Source organism: Emys orbicularis, chromosome 4 (assembly GCF_028017835.1).
Source record: "Emys orbicularis isolate rEmyOrb1 chromosome 4, rEmyOrb1.hap1, whole genome shotgun sequence".
NCBI lineage: Eukaryota > Metazoa > Chordata > Testudines > Emydidae > Emys > Emys orbicularis.
In genome coordinates this window covers 142,883,834-142,906,890 of record NC_088686.1, presented here as the reverse complement: position 1 = coordinate 142,906,890, position 23,057 = coordinate 142,883,834, and the positions used below count along the sequence as shown (strand labels likewise).

General features: G+C 47.9%; 1 protein-coding gene across 1 annotated transcript; it reads right to left on the bottom strand.

Annotated features, from left to right (window-relative positions):
• Positions 1–1,034: 1,034 nt before the first annotated feature.
• LOC135877897 (transmembrane and coiled-coil domains protein 2-like) lies at positions 1,035–23,057 on the bottom strand. Its single transcript, XM_065403421.1, has 4 exons — positions 22,986–23,057; positions 22,414–22,647; positions 7,889–8,395; positions 1,035–1,220 (listed from the first exon to the last, which is right to left on the bottom strand). The coding sequence occupies exons 2-4, from the start codon at positions 22,603–22,605 to the stop codon at positions 1,035–1,037; spliced, it is 885 nt and encodes a 294-aa protein (XP_065259493.1). The 5' UTR covers positions 22,606–22,647; positions 22,986–23,057.

Here is a 23,057-nt window from a genome sequence, read left to right as displayed (position 1 = left end):
GGAAGCTGTCACCTGAAACCGCAAGCTCCCATTTGAGCAGGTAAAGCTGTATCTGCATCCATCAGCAAAGAGATCCGGGCCATGAAAATGAACAAAACACTGAGGATTGGGGCCAGGGAACTAGTTTTTCCTCTTTGGGGCCCTGCCAGGCCATTACTGATGTGAGTGCAAGGATCTGTTGTCATGACCTTTTTTATTCCTTGTTGTGAAATTGTGGATTGTGTAAATTTTGTTGCTTGCTGTAAGACAAGGACCACTCTGCATAGAGCTAGGCAGAGTGCAAATGACTCACACTGAGCCTAATGCACATTCACCCTGCCACTCCAGCCCTGTCCCGCCCCACCCCACTGCTCAGCCAGTGCACCTGGAGCCTGACCTGCAGCACCCCTACTAGCTCATCCCCAGAACTCCACCCTAGCATACAGCAATCCTTGTTAGTCTAGCCCGGAACCCTAAAGCACCTCAGCCCAGACCTGCCACCTACCCGATGCACCTGAATCCAGACCTGTATCACCATCCCCATCACCCCCTTGCTATTCTAGGCCTCTCCACCACCTCATCTCTAGTGTCCACACACTTCAGTCCAGATCTGCAGCCATTCCTACTCTTCTGGGACCCTCACCTCACCTCTGCCTAGCAGCAGCCTGCTTTTCGAATCCTGGACCACCCCCCAGAGCTCTGCCAATTCACTCCAATCCTGACCATCTTTTCTTCCTCTAGTTCTGTCCCCAGCCTATTCACATACCCAGCTCTACCCAAGTATCTCAACCCAGGGCTGCTATTCTAGTTCCCGACTGTTCCTGAGGCCAAACAGCGTTGCCAACTCTTGTGATTTATTATGAGTCTTGCAATATTTGGTCTTTTTTCTTAAAGTCCCAGCTCCTGGAGTCATGTTATCCCGTGAGAATCTCAGCTTTCATCTAAAGCAAAAATAAGTTTCCAGCCCTTATGATTGTGGAGAAAAGCTTGAATATAGGAACCCTAAAGGCTCAAAACGCAGAAGGCAAATCAAAAGAACCCAAACTATATTATTTTTAAGCCATGTTCTTGATTTTTGAGGGCCAGACTAGTGCGTTTCGGGGTTGGCGATGCTGCTGTGTGAGCGAGTGGCGTCTGCCGAGTGTGCAGCTGAGACCACCAAAATCATTACACGAGAGATCCTGAATCCGCTTTGAACCACGGCTCCCAGAGGGACAATCTGGTCCACTGGGCAACTGCACCTGAGAATGAAGTGAACAATAAACTCATCTTCTCCTCCCGGTCACTCAGAGGCAACAGAGCTGAAAGCTGCTCCCAAGTAAGAAGCATGTGTCACTTCCCTCACCGGCTGCGCTTTGTCCTCAGAGTGCTGTGCAGCTGTGTTAATCTGCACTGTTTCATAATTAAGACGGCTAAATGCTAGATGGAAATATCATCCTCTCTATTAGCTACGTGCAAAGCCATTTAAAAATCACTTTGGATAGTCCCAATTTGCAGCCACTTACCCTGTCTGCATATTTCTGTTGGCTGTGTTTTTTGCTGATCCAGGATGAAAGCCTTCAGGAAATCTCGGCTAACAGGTGCCTGAGGTCTGGAGGTAGGAGACTCAACCCCCTACTCTGTGTGCTTGATCCTGTACCATGCAGGCAGGGAATACTCCATGCACTGTGCTGAACAGGCCAGGGGAGTGTGGGGGACCTGGATCTTGCATTAATGAGATGCTGCCACAGGCGCATGGAGCTTGGCGCCCATTAAGCAGGATATGGGTCCCACTTGAGCCCAAACCTCCCGAGACACACCCAGGTCCACGCTCCCTTTTTAAACCTGCACTCTGACAAGCAAGAAAGTGGGCATGCAAGGGTGGGCATGCTCAATGCGCTGTGCTACACGCAGCACACAACGTTACACAGCCTCTGCTCACGCATGCCTGGGAGCACCACCAGCGCCCTGCACGCCCTGCTGAGCCTGGTGCTAGGACTTCCAGGATCAAGGCCTTTTTGCAAATCCAAGGATGTAAGGTCTTGGGGGGGGGGGTCGCTGGATTGATTTTATTAACCGTGCACCCCATTCGGTAGCTCATGCCAAGCCGGCTGCATCGTAATAACAAACAACTAATAATGAAAGAAAGAAAATAATAAAAAAACTAATGACACAATAAGGGCTAATGATGAAATGGATCTGAAGGAAGTGACACAACAGAGAAATGGAAATGATCATCAGCTGGCCCGATAGCACTTTCCACTCCTCCCCTGCATGGCTGGCTGCTGGGATGGAACGTGGTGCATTTCCCCTTTCCCTCCATACCTCCTGGATGCTTGTGGGGGCACAGAGTGGAGTGGCAGGGGTTCCAATGCATCTGCTCACATCTCTCCTGCCAAACGCTAATTTTTCCAGTAGGAAGTATTCTCTTGATAAGTAAGTTCCTTGGGACAGAGATTTTTGGTACAGTGCCCAGCATAGTGCGGCCCCAATCCTGATTGAGGTCTCTGGGTCCTGCTATAATAACAAAAAAACCCAGAGCTCTCTCTCTTTCTGGGACCCAGAATTTCATCTTTAAAACAATTGGCTATAAATGCAGCCCTTGCTTATCCCAATCCCTTCCAGGCAAATAAACAAGATGGCATCCTTGATGTCTTTCCAAGCTCGGACTCACTGTAGCAAGAGCCAGCGGCTCTCCAGGTCTTCTGCTCCAGGCAGACACAGCTGTTTGTTTACAGTGAGAGAGAGGGAAAGTGAAGATTAGATGCAGGTGTCAGGACTTCCAGGTTTTGTTCCCAATTCTGGAGAGGATGTGAAGTCTGGTAGTTAGAGCAGGGAACAGGAGTCAGGATTCCTGGATCTTATACCTTAGTGTGGGAGACAGTGTGGTTTAGTTGGTTAACACAGAAGATTAGGAGCCAGGATTCCTGGGTTCTGTTGTCAGCTCTGGGAGGAATGTATTTCTGGTAGTTAGAGCTCAAGAATGGGAGTGAGGATCCATGGATTTGTCAAGAACAAACAGGGCCAAACCAACCAAATTTCCTTCTTTGACCGGGGTACTGGCCTAGTGGCAAGGGGAGAAGCGGTAGATTCTGATTTTGACGCAGTCGCAACATGACATCCTCATAAGCAAACTAGAGCAATGTGGTGTGGATGAAATTACCATAAGGTGGGTGCAAAACTGGTTGAAAGATCGTACTGAAAGTAGTTATCTCAAACCGGGAGGATGTATATAATGGGGTCCAGCAGGGGTATGTCCTGAGTCCAGTACTATTCAAAATTTTCATTAATTAGTTGGATAATGGAGGGAAGAGTATGCTTATAAAATCTGTGGATGACACCAAGCTGGGAGAAGTTGCAAGCACTTTGGAGGACAGGATTAGAATTTAAAACAACCTCGACAAATTGAAGAATTGGTCTGAAATCAACAAGAAGAAATTCAATAAAATGAAGTGCAAAGTTCTGCCCTGAGGAAGGAAAAATCAAAAGCACAATATCAAAACGGGACTAGCTGGTTAGGCAGTAGGATTGCTGAAAAGGATCTGGGACTTATCGTGGATCACAACTTGAACATGAGTCAACAGTGTAATGTACTTGGTAAAATGGTTATTCTTCTTCTTGGTGGATTAGCAGGGGTGTCATACGAAAGACACAGGAGGTATCTGTCCTGCTCTATTCACCACTGGTGAGGCCTCAGCTGGAATATTGTGTTCAGTTCTGGGCACCACGCTTTACGGAATATGTGGACAAACTGGAGAAAGTCCAGAGGAGAGACAAAAATGATGATAGGTTTAGAAAATCTGACCTATGAGGAAAGGTTAAAAAAAACTGGATATGTTTAGTCTTGAGCAAAGAAGACTGAGGAGGGAACCTGATAACACTCTTCAAATATGTTAAGGGCTGTTACAAAGAGGATGGTGAACAACTGTTCTCCATGGCCACTGAAGGTAGGACAAGAAGTAATGGGCTTAATCTGCAGCGGGGGAGATTTAGGTTAGTTATTGGGAAACACTTTCTAACTATAAGGATAGCCCAATTTATGACCTACGGATGAAAAGCGCTATGCAGGGCCGGCACCAGGCACCCAAGCACGTGCTTGGGGCGGCACCTGGTAAGGGGCGGCGGGAGGAGCGCGGCTCGACATTCCACGGGGGGGGCGCTCCGGCGGCGGGCTCCAGCGGCGCGGCGCTCGGCGGGGGGGGCAGCGCGGGGCTCGCGCGGGGGGGGGGTTCCGGCGGCCTCGGCACGGGGGGGCGGGCTCCGGCGCGCGGCAGTTGGCGGGAGCGGGCTCCGGCGCGTGGCGCTCGACGGGGGGCGGCGCGGGTGCGGCGCTGGAATGGGGGTTCCGGAGGCGCTCGGCAGTGGGCGGGGGCGGGCTCCAGCGGTGCGGGGCTCGCGCTAGGGGGGGTTCCGGCGGCGCTCGGCACAGGGGGGCGGGCTCTGGCGCTCGGCGGGGGGGGGGGCGGCTCGGCGATCGGCTGGGGGGGGGTTCCGGCGGCGCTCGGCGCAGGGGGGGGTGGGCTACCGGCGCGCGGCGCGGGGGGGGCAGCGCTCTGGGGGGGGGGTTTCCGGCGGCGCTCGGCGCGGTGCTCGGCTGGGGGGGGCTCGGGGGCGGCGCTTTTTTTTGCTGCTTGGGGCAGCAAAAAAGCTAGAGCCGGCCCTAGCGCTATGTAAGAGCTAGGTTTTATTATGGTACGGGGCACTGCAAACACAAAGAGCAAGATAGAGTCCCACTGCAACGAGTTTACAACCTAAAGAGACAATAGATAGGGGAAACTGAGGCACAGAGTGGCAACGTGACTGCCCAGGTCACAGGCGGAGCAGGGAATAGTGCCCCAGTCTTCTGACTCCCAGTCCAGTGCTCTACTCCATAGTCCATACCGTTCTTAATCATTGGGCTATAACCCGTCATCGCAGCTGTTTAATTCTTCTCTATCATGAGGGTATTTCCTCCTACTGGAGGGGAATGGGCTGGATGCTTTAACAGGCATTCTCCATTTACAATCCTATGGTAAATAACTGTATCTTTGACTCTGCTTCCCTCCCTGCTGCAGCTACTTTATGGGAAAATTTAATCACGGAACAACGGGCAGCGTGTTAGAAAAAGCCATGGGGACAGATGGCTTAGCAGTCAAGTGACGTGGCACTCCTTGGGTGAAACGACCACGCAGTCCATTGTTCTCGTAGCAGTTTGGTTCTTAAAAGCTGCTAAAGTCCTTATGCAGGATTTATACAGCTCTCCGCAAGATCCCCTTCTCTCTCCCACAAATCCCCTTCCTGGGAATATGCAATGGCACATTCCTCACCTTCATTTCACCCAGAGACATGCCGAAACAGCCGGCAGCCACCAAAACCAGCAGGCTTGTTTGGTTAGGGTGAGCTGCTAGCTAGCATTAAAATTCATCTCACGGACTGGGATAATTACAGCAGCTTCTTCCTAGGCGGAAAGGCATCCTCTTTCCAAAGGTGCTTGGGGTGCTCTACTTTTCAGCAGGGCTCTGTCAAACGTGTGCACTTTGAAGCTGTTGACGGGAGGAAAGGGGGAGGCAGTGGGCTACGAGATCAGGATCTGGTATGTCAACTAGGCACCGTCTGAACTATTCACCTCATTGCTCTGGGGGACGGAAGGAGAGTTGTACATAAGACTTGAACCTCTTCCCACGGGAGCTATTGGGAGCAGGATTAGAATCTATCTCAGGGGAGCGTACAAACCTACCTCAGACCCTTCTCTCCCTGCTCCAGAGGAAATAATGGCCTGACGACACTCTCTACCTGAGGGGCATTTACATCAGCAAACCCGATTTCCAACAGCCAGTCACAAGGACATCCCTTCAGCACATCTGGGTGTGCAGCTGATAAGGTTCACTCTATCTAGCTAAGCATTTGTAGTGCACCCATGACTGGTATTTTGGTGCCAGGTTAGATCTCAGGATGATAGACCCCCCCTAGGAATATCTCAGACAGAAAGAAATAAAATCTCTGCCTATTAGCGTCCACCTGATATGGAGGCTGCTTAAGACCCAATCCCCCAAGGGTACAATCCTGCAAGGTGCTTGAGCCTTCAATTCTGGGTTTTGAAGGTGCAGGATCAAGCCCTATATGCTGCCAGATCTCTCTGAAGAGTACTTGAAAAACCCTGTGAAGCAGAATCCCATTCCTGGCACCCAGGGGCCATGAGTGGCAGGGCAATCTGAGAATCAGGGCTTGGGCTGAAGCTATCAGACTGGATATAAGGCGTACATTTTTAATGGTGACAGTAAATAGCCCCTGGAAAAATTTACCAAAGGTCATGGTGGAGTCTCCATCACTGACAATTTTTACATCAAATTGGAGGTTCTTCTCAACGCTCTGCTCTAGGGATTACGTTGGGGCAGTTCTCTGGCCTGGGTTACACAGGGGGTCAGACTAGATGATCACAGTGGTCCCTTCTGGCCTTGGAATCTATGAATTTTGACTCTCCGAATCAGCCTCCATGCATAAGGCTGTAGATCTGGAGCCAAAGCCTGTCTCAGTTACACCCATGCACTCCCCAAAGAGGTTCGCACAGCAGGAACTCAGAGCAGAACGGTGTCGGGTAACGAAACACCCAGCCAAATAAGACCATGACTGCCCAACAAGCCAGCTGATGAGTTCATTAAATCAAAATGATTGCAAAGGGGAGATGAGTTATGAGTTAAAAATAGGCATTGAGGCGAACCCGAGGAGGAGGAGGAGAAGTTATTGAGCAGATGATGTTCTCTTTATGAGCTAAAAGATTCCCGCCCAGAGACTACAGGGATTAAGCAGGAGCCCACAGTCTGACATTAGCTGAGTGGTCACTATGTAAGCTATGAGAAGCGGCTGGTTATGGGGCATCAGGCTTTCTGGATAATACATCGACCAGGGCATGCTTCTGCAGACAAGCTGCAACCATTGGGGGAGGGGGGCGGAGAAGACAAGCACATTCCTCCCCACCCAATCTGTTTACTTTTATTCTGACGTCCTCCGTGTGACTGCAGGACTGGTGCATTTTCCCTCCTGGCTCCCTCCCACCCACAGACACCACCCCCAGGTCCTGCTGCATTGACTCAGGGCTGGTTAACAGCAGGAGGAATTGGATCAAGCTCCTCCTGGCTACAAAGTTGCCTGGGAATTCCCGTGCCTGAAATCACCGTCTGAAGGGACGACTGGCAGTGGCAGCTACGCTTCATGAAGGGGCTTTCCAAAAACAGCAACTCCAAGGGCAGCAGCCGGGGAGACCAGAAACTACCCACATCCGGACACAGCTTCCGTGTGTGTGGGGGGAAGAGGGGAGCTTCTGAAAGATGATCCCAACACTCCTCACAAAGCAAGCAATGGCGCGACAGGGTCAGACAGGGTACATGCAGGGAGCAGCGCAGGCTGAGTACCTCTCTACAGGATGCTGGATACCCCAGATAGGATCCCATCATTCTATACTCTTCATGCTATAGGCTCTTGGGCCCCATGTCCTCTCTAGAGCAGACTCTAACAATCCCCTAGTTCACCTTCTGAACAATGCGCAACCACCATATCAAAAATAGGGCCTATTAAGGGTGCTACAGGGTTTAATCCTATGGAGACGCTGACAATTGCAGCTATCAGACAATCTCTTATTTCCTAGCATTAATGCCCAAAACAATGAGAGTCACATTGGCAATCTGCCTGGAGCCTGAGGAACGCTCCTAATTTGCTTAAAATGGAGCAGACGGCAGCTCCTGCATCTTTAACGTGGAGGTACTGCCCATGGATACGGCAGGTAGCAGCAGCAACAGTCTGGCTACTTGGATCAATAAACACCATTGCATACTGGGACTGGCCTCTGTATTAAAGATGGGGCCACAGCATGGTAGAACTCTACGGGCCTCATTTGATTTCTCGCGGGGAATGGGCCAGGCACTGCCAGGCTTACGTCTTTCCACGGTTAGCCTACCTTGTCGGCGAGGCACTCCGACTCCTCCGGGAGGAGGTACACAGCCCCACTTTCAGCCAGCAAGATGGCGGTGTCTGTGGCAGATGAAGACCTTGGCCGGCCCTGGTGCTGATGCAGTATGGCTGTGAGGCTACTATCCTGGGGAGCCTTCCGGACCAGATGGGGGCTGCCTTTCTGGGGATCAAGGGAGCTGCTTTTGCTCCGGCGGCTGCCGCTGTGCAAGCTGCTCCCTCTCTTGATGGATGGGCGGGAGCGGATCTGCTGCAGCACCCTGTTGAAGGCAGTGGGGCGTACAGGAAGGTCGTGGAGGGACATGGCGTAGGAGACACGGTGCATCTCTGGCGAGCGTTCCTTCTCATCAGGGGAGTCGTGGTCAGACATCCCGTAGTGCTGCGACAGAGAGTCCTGGGAGTTCTGGTGCTCCCGTTCCCGCGACCTGCGGCGACTGTGGAAAAGGTGCTTCAGGCCATGGCCAAACATGGAGCCTTCTGAGAGCTGCTGTATTTTCTGTGACAGAGGAAAGAAAACAAAGCACACAAACCATTATTATTATACCCTGGATTGTATGTCCCTGCTCTTAATCAGTCCATATACGGCAGCTAAATAGTACGGTGATGGAATGACAGATGAAAAATACTCTTTAATGACATTACAGCCCTGGGGCCAAATTGTCTACTGGTGTAAAGTGGCGCAGCTTCAGTGAAATCCACTAAGTAACACTGGGATCATGTAAAAGAAGACACTGCCTCCCTGCATGGCTGGAGGGCTTTCAGAAGGCTGGGACTGTGTTGTACCCAGGCACTTCAGCATGTGCTTTAGAAAGATTTCACGCTGCTGACAGCAGTTCCTTGCAGCACGCAGGCACAACAACGTGAATGAAGGCTGGTGTGGCACCTGTAACTCGGCATTCTCAGGTCTGTGTTGTGCCCACACAGGTTTTTCTTTTGCATGTCAGTTTCCCCAAACCCCGTATTTTTGCAAGTCTTCTCTGCCCTCCTTGCATTTCAATAAGGATCCCTCTTCTCCCCATCCTGGGAGGCAAAACCAACCAGATCCTAATGTTAGTGCCTTTCCTTTCGTCCAGTTCCCCACTGCAACCCTGAACCCCTCCTTTTACCAGAACGTTACCACTGCCTTCCTCATTTGCACTATCCTGTGGAGGTCCTGTTGCTTATCTCTGCTTGCTCTTCCCAGATAATAGGTGCTAAGTTCTGCAGGCCTGTGAGAAGAACATGCCAGAGTCCTGTGAACAGCAGCACAAAGTGCTGCTATTGCCAAACCTCCAGACCAGTTCAGGTTGCAGACATTTAAGTCAAACCTAGCTTTGATACACCTTGCAGGGGTCAGGGAGGAGTTTACTCCTCTAGCTACCAGACACAGCATTGCACAACAGGCATTCTGGGCAGAGGGATTCTCCTTCCTTTGAAGCACTACGCATTGGCCACCATGGGAGGCAGGATATTGGCCCTGCTAGACTGATGGCCCTATCCGCTTATGTAACAGCACCAATAGTCAGGGAGGGCAGCGTTGTGGCACGGCAAGTGCACCAGCCACTGACCATTCAGTGGGCTTTGCTCTCATAGAAAGGAGCCAGTTACGATTCAAGATGAGGCAAGGTTATGAAAGAAGAGAGGCCAGAAACAATCTGGCATCTCTCTATAAAGATGACAAGGACACACGGTGAGTCGCTGCTCCACTCCGCTCAGCTGTGAATGGCTCCCATATGACGTTCACTTCTTGTTAGCATCACAGCCCTGAGGCTCTACAAAACATCTGTTCCTGCACTTTCACTAGAGCTGGAGTGCACAAAAGACTAGTCAAGGTGGTTCAGTGCTCAGTAATACTAACAGCTGGCACTTACCCAGTGCCTTATGAACTTCTCCTAAGTAAGCCTCAGTGCGCATCTCTGAATCATTAATCCCATTTCACAGGAAGGACGAGCAAGATGGAGAAGGGAATAAGGATCAGAGCTGGGATTAGAACTCCACAGTCCCGAGATCCCAGCCCTACACTCAGGTATAAGGCTGTGGCTTATTTCCGCTCAATGTATAAGACAGTGGCTGCTCTGTAAAGCCCCACCAAGGTTCCCACCCTGGGTTGTGTACCTGTAGCGAGGTACACTGGCCCTTTCAGAGTAGAGGTGCCAAGAAGGCCCCATTCCAGTGAGCTGAAATGAACAAAGGCCTGGGAAATGGTCTGGTAGTGGAAGAGAGGAAGTGGTTCTGGGGGGAAAACGCAGGCACACTGTTCCTTTAAGGGCTTGGGATCAGCAGCCTTGTAATGAAGGCTGGGGTAGGGCTCCCCTCCCTTCCAGCCAATTAGGAGGAGTGTACTGGAGGAAGGCAGTATATAGTCTGCCTTTCTCTACCAGAACAAGGGAGATGCTGGCAAGAGGAGATAGTTAGAGCCATACGGTCAAGTTTCAGGGTGAGACAGTGATGAGCTGTGATCCTGTGAAGAACAGGCTGTGGAAGAAGAGCTCAGTGTAGAGCTGGAGGTAAATGTGATCCATTAGTTTTCAGTGTTGGACTTTATTGGTGGAAATGTTTTCAACAGTTTGTGGTCACTAAACCAGCCCCAAGTAGAGGGTTGTAGGACTTATAAGAGGTTGTAGGGGGGGGTCTGTAAGGGGCCCTGGAGAGGGAGGCTGATGAAAAGGGAATTCTGACTGAGGGACTACTCAGTAAGCAGCCTTGTTAAATGCCCCTTCCAAAGACTTAGGCACTAATTCTCCAGTTTCACCTATGCAAATTCACTGATTTCATGGGTGTTTCATAGGTATTGCAGTGAGGAAAGTTTGACCACTTGCCTGTATTTTAGCCAAGCCAAGAGAATCTGTTCCATTGTAAGGAAAGAACAGTTTGGGATATACAGGAATAGCTTTTTAAAAAAAAGCTAAATCTTAGAGTCAATGTGGAAAATTTCTCACAGCCCTGTAAAGATTCTTATTCTTAACACAAGCCCCAAGAAAATGAATCAGGCTGTTCATCCTAATGATTTCTGATGATCAAACACATATGTGAGGTTTCTCTACAGAACCTTTGGAAGGGTTACTAGCTGAGCCCCTGATCCTGCTCTCTGCTCTGCACAAGAGAACCCCTGTGTCCCTACAGAGTGCTAGTGAAATCAAAGATCACCTGTGCAGGCACAAGGATGCAATGTCAGGACTGCAGGATTAGGGTTTAATTTACCCCTCCTGGAGCCCAGCTGGCAAACCCACTTTTCAGGCAGAATCTTGTCACACCATGGCTAAGCTTGCAGAAGAAAACTCAGCTACCACTCCTCCACGCCCATTGCAAGGCAGGATATGTTCTAAATTACAGACCAACTCCTGCAGGCCTTCCTCAGGCAAAACTGTTGTTGAAGGCAATCAGCCACCCCCGGAGGTGCTTATTTGTGATACCTTTATTCATTTCAGGGCAGATCCTCCACTGGTGTAAATTGTCCTAGCCCCACTGAAGTCAATGGAGCTATGACACTTTATACCAGTGGAGGATTTGCCCCCCTTGAACAGGACCTTAAGCTGTGAGCAGCTCCACTGAAGTCAATGGGAATACTTGTGGAGTAAAGCATTACTCTTATTCGTAGTGGGTATCTGGCCTTTATTTTTTACTTCTTGCTTACTCTACAAACTCCAGTAGAAGCCAATGCGAGTTTTCCCCAGGTAAGGGACTGAGTGAAAACAAAGGAAGGACCTCAGGAACTGGCCCAAAAATAAGTAAGCTCAGCTAACAATTTTCTCTGAAAAATTCATGCAATCCCTGCAATCTTCACTGTATGATTGCAACATAAAGGAAAAGAATATAAAAATAAAAAAGCCCAACCTTTTCTTTAGCTAGAAAAACTATGGTTACTAGTAGGTTGTTTTTTTTAACTTTGCTGCCAATGCATGACAACGCACCACCTGTCCTGATCAACATGTTCCAGAAATTAAACGGCTGGAGTTCTGCCAATGTGATCTTCCACTTTCTTCTGGAAAGGCAGACTGCAATTGCCTATGCCTAGTAGGATTAAACTGCAGTTTGTGGTCCAGGTGGATGAGGTGACCAGCACCCTGGACACTGCAAAAGGCTCATCACACTGTGCACAAGATTGCTCCAAGACATTCTTCTCATATGGTGCACCCATTTATTCATGCCCAGAAACTACAGGGATTTAAACAGGTGCTCAGTTTCTGACATTAGCTGGGTGGCCACTATGTGTGGATTATAAAAACACACAAAAAACCAAGCTTTCTGCATGATGTATCAGTTTGGTCATGCATTGCTTGAACATTAGCAATGGCTACAGAAAAGAACTGGTAATGGGATATAGCAGGCCAGATTCTGATCTTGAAGTTGCTCTACAAGGGGAGCTATTCCAGAATAGCTATTCCCAATTAACTGCATGTGTGGATGCTCTTATTAATTTGGAATAAGGCACTCTTGTTCCACAAAGTGGATTTAGAATCTGCTTGCAAATTCACATCCTACCTTATTCTGGACTAATTTTCAGGTGTAGAAAACTCCCTGGTTACACCAGTATAAAGCCAGAGTGACTCCAATAGAGTCAATGTAATGCCCAGATCTGTACCTGTTTAAGTGAGATCAGGATTTGGCTGATTGCCTTCAACCTCCACATCACCAATTCATATCCAGCTGGTGATTGAAGGTTGCTGCCATTGGATGGCTGCTCGGAGGCCTCTGTGAAATGGGCTTGGTGGGTTTCAGTCCAGCTCCTGGTAGGACAGATGACCCCATCTCACAACCCACCATTCTCATTGGCTGGGGGCTGAATGAGCTATGGTAGCTAGATTATCCTCTCACCCCTCAGGGCAGCATCTCCATATCAATTCAGACCTGAGGCTTGTTGGCAGGACAATGTGAGGGAAGCCTGCTGCATCACTACCTGTGTTGTCCCTGCTTTGTGATTAGTTTGAGCACTTCAGGTTGCAGGACTGAAATCCTTACCCTATGGAGGCAATGGGAGTCTTACTAGTTACTTCAGAGAGGCCAGGATTTTGCCCCAAGACTGCTGATGTATCACTTTTGCCTACACTCACACTTTCTCCTGCCTGAAGATAAGATGTGATGGGGGCTCAGAACTAAGAGCTGCTTTTAGCCAAAGAGGTCAACCAGAAAAGCCACTGAATTCTGGAAAGGCAGCTGTGTTTGCAATACAAATCCTACAGGAACTTGCAGATGACTGTAATATTTCATGGCTGGCCAAAAAAAGAACTCCACCCCCTCAAAAAACCCAAAAAACAAAAACCTGTTTATAAACCAGAGTCTAAGTCCATTATGGTTCTGCTTCTGATATTTACAAGGAACCAGGGTGATAACTAGAGCACTTTGATACAACATCACTAGCCACTACAATTACACCATAGGACAAAAACTCTAATCCCCTCATTATCCAGTCATAATGCAGATTATATCCCCTAGGTTCTATCTGAGAAAAATGTAACGAATCCGCTGTGCTGTCTCTCTACTTCAGGAAATCGTGATCTAAAGTTTATTCTATTTAGAGTCTCTATGGAAACGGAGACAGCATTAGATAATAACCATAAACCCACAGATTTTTACCATCAGGATGGAATGTAGATTTAGATTCTTTGTTTGCCCTTTAGAAGCTCTCTGGGAAAAGAAATGACCAATTTGCATGCTTTAAAAGTAACAAAGAAAATAAAAGGAGGTGAGGAAGGAGGGAGATAATAAAAGAAAGATAACTTTGACAGCATCTATGAGTTCAGGTTATATATCAATGTTTCCACTGGATACACAAGGCCCATATCTTCCACTGATATACGCTGGCATAGCTATAAAGATTCAATGGAGTTAAACTAGTTGACATCAGGTATGTATCTGGAATGAAATCTTCTATCATTGAGGTCAATGGGAGTTTTGCCATTTATTTCAATGAGGCAGGATTTCACTACTGGCCTGTGTGGTGTGTGGGTGGTGTGTCTCCCCTCCACCCCCCCACCCCCCGTAGGTTCGAAGCATAACAAATCGTTTTGGCCTAAAACTTGTCCTAAAAAAAATTCATCCTGGTGATTACATCATCCCAAATTTTCAAGGGGCTTTACACACAGGATGCTCAAGGGAATTTAAAGGAGATCTGCATGCAGAGAAAGTCAGGATCATGGTATTGTTGTGTTGGATGGGGCAGATTCAGTGCTACATTGAAGTCTTGTAAAAGTAAAGGAATCTACAAGGAAATTGACCAAAATAAGTTTAAAAAAAAAAAAAAAAAAAAATTGGCTTTTAAATATGTGTGAGCCAAAGATTTGAGTCCTTGTTTGGTTTTTATTCAGTTTTTACTCCGTTAAAACTTCCACTTGTTTCCAGTGAGTTTTGCCTCAGTAAGGACTTGAAGGTTTGGCCCTATATACTTTAATCTGAAAGGAATAGAAAATAACACCAAAATTGTTTACTAGATTCTTGTTTAGCAGTAGGTTGGGAAATGGTTGGTGCTCATATGTCAGAGAAAACAGCTTTGTTTTTCAAAACTTAACTTTACAGATGGCTAGCCCAGAAAGTGGAATAAGCCAATTTAACAAACAAAAACACAAGCCCTTAAAAAGTTAGCAACATAGGCTGAGACCGTGGGTGGCCAAATCTCCTTTGAAAATCTCCATCATAAATGTTTATAGACTATGGTGACTTTAGTCATTTTGTTTCATAAAGGGATTAAGATTCTGAGGGCTTCATGCTAAAGTTTAATATAGTTTGCTAAGAGGAATATCATCCAAAATATCTATGAATCAAGGCCAAAAAATCCATGGCAATCTGTTTGGTTTAAAAAACAAAAATCCACTGTTTCAAAAAGTGACTAATGTACAAATCTCTTGGGTTTCAAAGATCTAGCAATCATGCTTTGGGCTTTTTTCAATACAGAGGCCTTGATTCTCCTCTCACTTACACTAGTTTTGATTCTATTGACTTCACAGGAGTTACTCCTGGTTTACACTAGTGTGCATACAACAGGAGAATTGGGCCTGAATTGTTACTAGCTTTGGCAGGGTTAAATCAAAGGTTTCTGCCTTATTTGAAAACAGTTCTGGATTAAAAATAGTGCTTCAGTCTATTCTCCTGTTAGCTACTTACACATTGATAAAACCAATTGTTAAAATGTTATCAAACACAAATGAAGAAACAGGAATTTTGTAACTACTAAGGGACTGCTGGGAGTTCAGATATCTTATCAGTCATCTGAACCTCCTGGTTTTGTATTCCTTTGTATATTTAAATCTCTCACTCAAGATCTGCTGCAGTGGCCCAAAGCACAGTCTTCATACACCACGTAAGTCCCACTTTATTACTTTAATAAAATTAATAAAATCAAGATTGGGGCCCCAAAGTGCTAGGCACTGTAAAGACACATCGTGAGAGACGCTTCCTTTTCCAAAGAGCTAAACAGAAAAAGACAAAAGTTGTGAGGGAAACTGAGGCACAAAGAGGGGAAGGGACTTGCCCAGGTTCCCACATCACATCTGTGGCAGAGCTGGGAACAGAATGCAGGTTTTCTGACTCCCAGACCTGTGATCTATCCATTGAGCCATGCTGCTCTCCTGTCCCAGTTGGGACTTAAATGGTATATAGACGCTGGTGCTCGCACAGGGGCAAATATCATCCCAAATAGAAGACTTAATTCTTTAAGACCGTTTCAGATTGCATGTCCATGGACCATTAACTCACCTCTAACCCTGAGAGGTCAGGGACCAGGCCAATATAGGAATAGCTAGCAACTCTAGTGGAAAATCAAACAGGCCCCATTAAATCCTTCAAATGGTCTCTGAGCGTCTGCTGGTTGCTCAATTGCTTCCCTCCTGCAGGTTTCAGTTGGAGGATGGGTAACCCCAACAGAACCACTGATCTCTTCCAAAATGTCAGTGACCAATTGGACACAGTGGCAATGTTTCCACATGGAAACTTGATTAGATATTGCCAGGGCCGCCGAGAGCAGGTTCGGGCCCCGGTGAAAAAAAATTTTTGGGCCCCCCCGCCAGGGCGGACTGGCTAAACAGGGCCAACGAGGGGGGGAAGCCAGGCCCCGGGCCCCCTTCTGGACCGCCGGGCCCAGATAATTTGTACAGGCTTCCCCCCCCCTCTCGTCGGCCCTGGATATTGCTGCTGCCTATGCCCTGCCTATCCTTTGGAAAGCCAGGTGCCAGTGCTCGGGAGTCTGCTCCCTTTCACCAGCACCACATTCATATGAAAAATAAAAAGATGGCAGTGACTTAAACAATAATATATAGCAATAGGTGTATACACATATATTATCCAAAACAAGACATTCCTGTATGCACACTTCTCCCCCAGGAAGAGGATGAGAGAACAAACGTGACAGATGTAAATCACATTGTTCAGTGCATTACTGGAAGGTGCTGAGACTCCTGTGATGAGCGCACTATAAGAATCTATATAAAATAGAATCTTTGGCACCTGTAATTATTTTTCAATAATGCAGTGACCCTGCTGAAACTCCAAACTTGGAGTGAAATTTGAAGAAGGGCTGCAAAGAAATTAAGACTTTGGCCATGCCCCCTTCTCCTGCCCTGTGCATTAAAACAGCTAGGTCTGTATCGTAAGAAATGCAATTCCTCTCAACCCACAAGCATTTCACCCTTTCCTGTCACCTATTTGTTTTCTGAACTGACTCCAAAGAAATTGTTTGTTTGTTTGTTTTTTTTCCCCCCTCGCTGAGAGGTGAAAGCAAGGCCGGCTTAACTGCTTGGATGCTGATGGATGATGAATGTCGTAGGTATGTTTAGGCTGAATGCACCTGTATTTTCGTTGTCCTAGGTTAAGCAGGTCAATTGCCCTGGCTGTGTGGCTGAATGCAGCCTCTTGTTGAATGTACTAGATCTATCCAGAACACTGTTGGCTTCAATGGAATGTTATTAATGGACAAGGGTGAGTGCCTGCATTGCAAGGGACATTCAAAGTGAGCAGTAGCAGGGGGAATAATGTGTAAATGGGATTCACGGTTCTAAACCTGACCATGTGGGTGAAATTTTCCCCTGTGCAGCCCAAGATCTGTGCACCATCCCCCTGGCTCTCTCTGGAAGGCTCAAGTGGGATTCTAGTGGCACAGGTTTTTGTGACAGCTCACTGCACAGGGGTGAATTTCATCTTGTGTGAGGTAGGGTGCATGAAAGGAGAACATGAAGGAACAAGGGCATGCTGATGAGCCCAAGAGATCTGGAATCCTGTGGAAGGTTCAGTTAACCTGGGGCTTCCTCCTAGGTAAGGCATGTAGATACATTTTGCCAGCAAGCCCCAGAGAGGCCTTTAACAATGAAAGCATGGAAATTTTAATGCTCATGAAAGCGAGAGGGTGATATGGAGAAGCACTGTACAAGCTTCCTCCAATTGCTAGTCTGTCAATGCAACACCATCCTGAGCAAGGAAAGGAAAACAGGGCTTCCCCATACAGAGACTGCAGCACCACAAGTGCAAGGTACTTTTGCATTAGGCTGAGACCACCCACACATCATTTGTGATGTAATTCACATTTGAACCCAGAACCTCCAGATGTACCAGACTTGTGAAATGAACTTGTGTGCCACCCTGTTAATCTATTCCATGCCTCCCCGCCCCCAATGAGCAAGACTTCAACTGATTTAGAGTGTGGTCAGTTGCTTATAGCAGGGAACTGAGAGTCAGGACCCCTGTGTTCTATTCCTGGCTCTGTCACTGACTTGCTGTGTGACTTTAGGCAGGACACTTCCTGTCTCAGTGTCCCCATCTGTAAAATGGGAAATGATGATCATCATCATTCAGACATACCTCCCCAAGCTATGTGAGCATGAATTATTAACACTTGTAAAGTGATTTGAGATCCTTGGTTGAAACATGATATGGAAGGAAAATGTCATCATTATTAATTAACTGCCCGGAGTTCTTGCCTCTGAGCAGTGTGAATTGTTATAGAGAACCTACTCACACCCCCACGCTTTTGAAACGGTGGTTGACATTAGCCAGAGTCATGCGGCACAATCCCCTCTGTGTGCGTGAGAGGCAGAGAGAACTGGAAAGATTCAGGGGAGGGATAGCTCAGTGGTTTCAGCATTGGCCTGCTAAACCTGGGGTTGTGAGTTGAATCCTTGAGGGGGCTGCTTCAGGATCTGGGGCAAAATCAGTACTTGGTCCTGTGAAGGCAGGGAGCTGGACTCAATGACCTTTTGGGGTTCCTTCCAGTTCTATGAGATAGGCATATCTCCATATAAAATCTGTGCCTTGAGCCAAGCAGCATTTGATTAAATCAGACCATTCCAGTGACTAAGGTGCTTCTGTTCAGGCTATTTGACTGCAGGGACATTCAGGTAACTGGTGGGGACTTAACTTACCTTCATGGTGTGCTTTGAAACCAAAAAATGCATGTAAATGGCTGATGCACGGGAGTGAATTCCAACATACATGGGGGTGATGGCTTTTGTGGGGGGTGGAAGGAAAAGTGTCTTATCTCCCTCTCTGGGCAACCCATGGGTCAGGAGCATCAATAGTCTCTGGCTGGAACTGCAATGGGGGGCCTTGAAAGGGGGTTCTCTAGGAGGGGGATGTGGAAGAGGGGGACTCCTGGCAGGTTCCAAAAACACAGACCCACGTGAATAAAGAATAAAAGAGCAAAAGTAAAAGCTGAGTGAAGAGTTCAGGGTTTGGCCCCAATGAGCATTTTTCCTGAGTAAAATCTAGGTTCCAACTGAGTTTGGCTCCACGGACCTGATCCAATGCCCACAGAAGCCATTGTAAGTCTTTCCATCGACTCCAATGTGCTTTGGATCAGACTCTGTTTGCAAGGGGTCTGATCCTGATCTCACTCTAGGCCCAAACTGTCTCCTCCATTACAGCCAGGGAGCTGCCTCTGATTCCCTTGGGAGTTGCATCCAGGCACTGTCGGCTTCAAGCCCAGATCCTCAGCTATGTCCAGCTCAGGGACTGCTCTAATCTATGCCAGCTGGCTATGGCTTCCAAAGGACTCCCCACCAGCTGGAGACTGCCATAGCACCGTGTACTCTGGCCGTTCCCCTTGCCCCAGGATGGGGTGTGGTGCCAGAGCTGTCTACACTGGCTCTGCAGAACTCCCCTGCAGCAGCGTGGGAATGAGCAGAGGGGATCTGGCTGCTTCCTGCTCCCTTCGCACATGAGAGCAGCGCAAAAGAGGCCTGTTCTAGAGCTCGCTGAAGTCAATGGGAGGCTTTCCACTGACTTCCACGGGCTTGCGATCAGGCCCAAGGAGAGGAGTGCAACTCAGGATGAAGCCTTCAACTTCCCAGCTGCTCTTAACTTCCAAGGTCAAACCCAAGGGGAGAGGCAGGGACCATGAAGATTGAGGTGGTGATGATTTTAGATCAAAACCCTGGCTGGTTTAAACATTCAGCCCCTGGTTTCTGTGGCCATCAAATTCATCCAATTATGGGGGGGGGGGGGGAGAAAGAGAGATTATACTCGGATCATAGCTGCCTGGGGAAAGGCAGGAATGAGATCTAAGGGGTAAAATGCCTTTATGAAACATCCCCCCCACAGAACACCCAGCCTACTGTCTCTTATAGTAAAAGACCTGAATGCTTCCTTTTGCAGTATTTTGTATGGATTCAGCCTTTTTGCTGCAGAGCTCAGAAATATCTACCACCCAACATAATTTTAAGCAGAATTGTGTCCCACATCTGCTCTGCTTCTTGCCAGGACTTCTTTTTTTTGTCATGGGAAGCTTGCTCATACCAAAAGAACTGGATTAATACGTGTAAAAGAAAATCTGCCATGCATTTTCAGTGAGGGGGACCAGAGAAGTAAGGGGACTGGCGAGAACAGAAGGGAGCCTTTTGTTTCCAGGTTGCCAGCACAAATGCAGCATAAGCCACTGGTGACCAAAAGTTAACATCTGATCAGTATCCTCTGAGATTATTTGGAGGGATGGGTCTCAATCCACAGCACAAAGCCACCATAATTAGCATAGCCGGCAGTCTCAGTACAGGAGCCAAGGGCTAAATAAGCCATTGAGATTGATCTCCCCTCTCAGCCCTTATAAGTGGCTGCTCCGGTTCAGGATGAGATGAACTAGCAGGGGATGGTGTGGGGCAGCTTGCCCCGCTGTCTCTCCCTGTTGGATCTATTCTCTCATCCTCTTACCTCCCATAACTATTCTCCATCCCCTCCTCTTGCCTGCTTTCTCCCTTCCTCTCTTTAGGGGGGTCCTCCCACCCACTTCAGCCTCTGCTCTGTTTCCCTGGTCCCTCCTCCTATGTTGCCTTCTCTCCTCACATTTTTCTGACCCCACCTTTGGCCCTACAGCATGAACACCATTCACTGCAGGCACAATCAGAACAGCTGAGCAGTTGGCTCAAGCGTGCATGGAGCTGCTCAAATTGCCACACGAGCAGAAGACCAAGTGTCCGTCAAAGGAGTCAGCCAGCAAGCGCTGCTTTGGAAGTGCTCAGGGTGAGTGAGGCTGCATGCCAGGTGAACATGCTTCTAAAAGCATACCACTGGGGGCTCTGGTCATCTGTCTTACACATAGCTCTTAACAGCTTCATTCATTGCTGTTTATAGGGCAGCAGTGACAGGTGCAGGTCATTTCAGTAACTCCTAAAGCACAACAGCAGCTGAAAAGAGCCAATAGCAGAGAGCTCCACAACTCCAAGAATGAGCATGTGTAACAACGAACCTTAAACAACCTAATGGACATTTGCATTTCACATCTGCCTTTGGGTAACTGGCAGGCATTGGTGCATATGGATGAAGCACTGGACTGGAAGCCATGACACCTAGGTACCATTCATGGTTCACTGTGTGAACTTGGTCAAGTTGTTTAAACTCTCTGGGCCAGATCAACAGCAGGTATAATTCAGTGTAGCTCTGCTAGAGCCAATGAAACAATGATTTACACAAACTGAGGCCCTGGCATTCTGGGTCTCAGTTTCCCCATTTGCAGCTACTGGCACACCTTTGTAAAGCACATTGAAACTGATCAATGAAAAGCACTATAAGTTAAGTATTATAATGAATGCATTACTTTATCAACTAGAGATGAGAACATGGTTTAGATGCAGTGAAATGTACAGTAGTGCATGGAGATTTTTGAAGTACAGTTACTTTATTTTTGCAGAGGCTAATATTCTGACTGTAAGTCAGATTTCCTATTTATCCCCCTTTTCAATGACTACTGATCAGTACTGCTCATGATTCAAATCAAAGGGGGACTTGGCTAAATGTCAGTGCTGTAAACTCCACCTGGGACCTCCAGCAGTGCCCTTTCTGCTTCTTGCATCACTGCCAGTGACAAATAGGAAGTGATTAGCCAGCAGCTCCAATGGTGATGTGCAAGGCAAAACAGAACCCAGCTCTCTCTCTCTCCCCGAGCTGTACCAGCTTTGCAGTGCTAGTAAAAACCTATTGGTGTCAGTATGTAAGTGTGACCTGAACACCTCTGGGGAGTGAGAAGGGGGCAGTTTTTACCTAGTCACTGTTCTAACTGCAGCTGCCCTTTAATCAAAGCAGACAATATGTGTGTTCTCTAGTTTAGCTCTGCAGTACCTGCTGCTGTGGGTTTTATTTAATGTGATCTGCTGAGTTCTTCTGCAGAACACAGGCCCTACCACGTTCCCTCATCCTTCAAGAAAGGCCCATCTAAGCCACAGCTTCGGACCATGTTTGGCACAAAGCCAGATTCTGGTCTCCATGACATCAGTATAACCCCATTTAAATCAATGGAGTTTCTCTGAATTTACACCAGTGTAAATGTGATCAGAAGCTGGTGTAGGACTGTTCAGCACTGACTCTTAAAAGAAGACTAACATCAATTTATAAACTCAAAACACTTATCCCTTTGCTCTTCATGTCCCATAAACCACAGCCTTACCATCACCTGTAGCACCCACAATCAAAACCAAGGCCCCCTTATGCTAAGACAACTGCATATTAGAGCTTAAAGAACTTATCCTCTAGTAACAATAATACCTAGCTCTTATTATACAGCACTTATCAGCTGTAGGTTGCAAAGTGCTTTACAGCAGAGGCAACTCCCAATCTCCCCATTTTACAGAAGGGAAAACGGAGGCACAGAAAAGTAAAGTGATGTGGCCAGGGTCACTCACCACTCCAGTGGCAGAGCTAGGAAGAGACTCCAGGTCTCGGGAGTCCTAGCCCAGTGCTCTACCCACTGCACCATCCTGTCTCTTGCAAGCACTATCCAGTCTGTGGCAAACCCTTCCAGAGGATTTTTATCCAGTACCATTGCTCAGCAGATCACATAATCTCCACAAAGCTGAACCCAATATCAAGCTCCCCTTTTATTTTTTTAATAATCAAAGTTTTGGTGAACAGGCGTATAAACACCTAAAATACCAATACACATATATCTGTGGGTACAATCTGGGAGACCTTGAAGAAAATACTGATGTCATGTCAATCATAACTCTTAAAGTAGAAAGTCAAGTTCCCATGTCAATAATAAGCCACATAAGAATCACTGAATGGAATTCTGGTTCCAGCTGCATACAGGAAAAACCCAAGTCCCTTTGTAATACCAGCTGGGAGGCTTACCTTTAAATCAGGAGGCTTGCACCGGGGAACAGGATGGGGAGCAGGGTTTGGATTAGCAGCCGTGCCCGTATCTGACAGAGCAGACGCGCAATCCCCAGGTTTCGCATCCATGGCAGCCAGGTTGGGGGCATCTTCAGCCCCAGCACAGTCCTCCTCAGGCTGCTGCAGCTCATCCGATGTGCACCTCTTCATGCTGACGAGGTGGGGTGGGAGGGCGATTTTGCACTTCCACTTCTTGAAGGAATGGCAGAGAAATGTAAACGAAAAGCAGGAAAGGGGGGTGGGGAGGAACCAGAGGAGCCTTGGTCAGTGCCCAGACAAGTTCACTTTACCTGCGAGAGGAAGGCAGGCCACAGACAGGGGCTGGGGAGGAGAATCCTTTATCCAAACTCATTGCATGGGTTGGAGGGGAAGGAGAGAGTCTCTGACCCACCCACCCCCAAACTTTCTCCTCTAATTCAGCTGCATGGGGTGCAGTGCGCAGAGACTGTATTTTTGCTTTGGGAGGGTGCACGTTTCATGCAATTAATCATTTCCTTCCTCCTCCCTCCTCCCCCAATTCTGTTACTCACTGTTCAGGAGAGAAAACGAGTGAGGCGAAATACTGGAGCCTTGCATGGCTGCAGATCCTCGTGCCTTGGGTG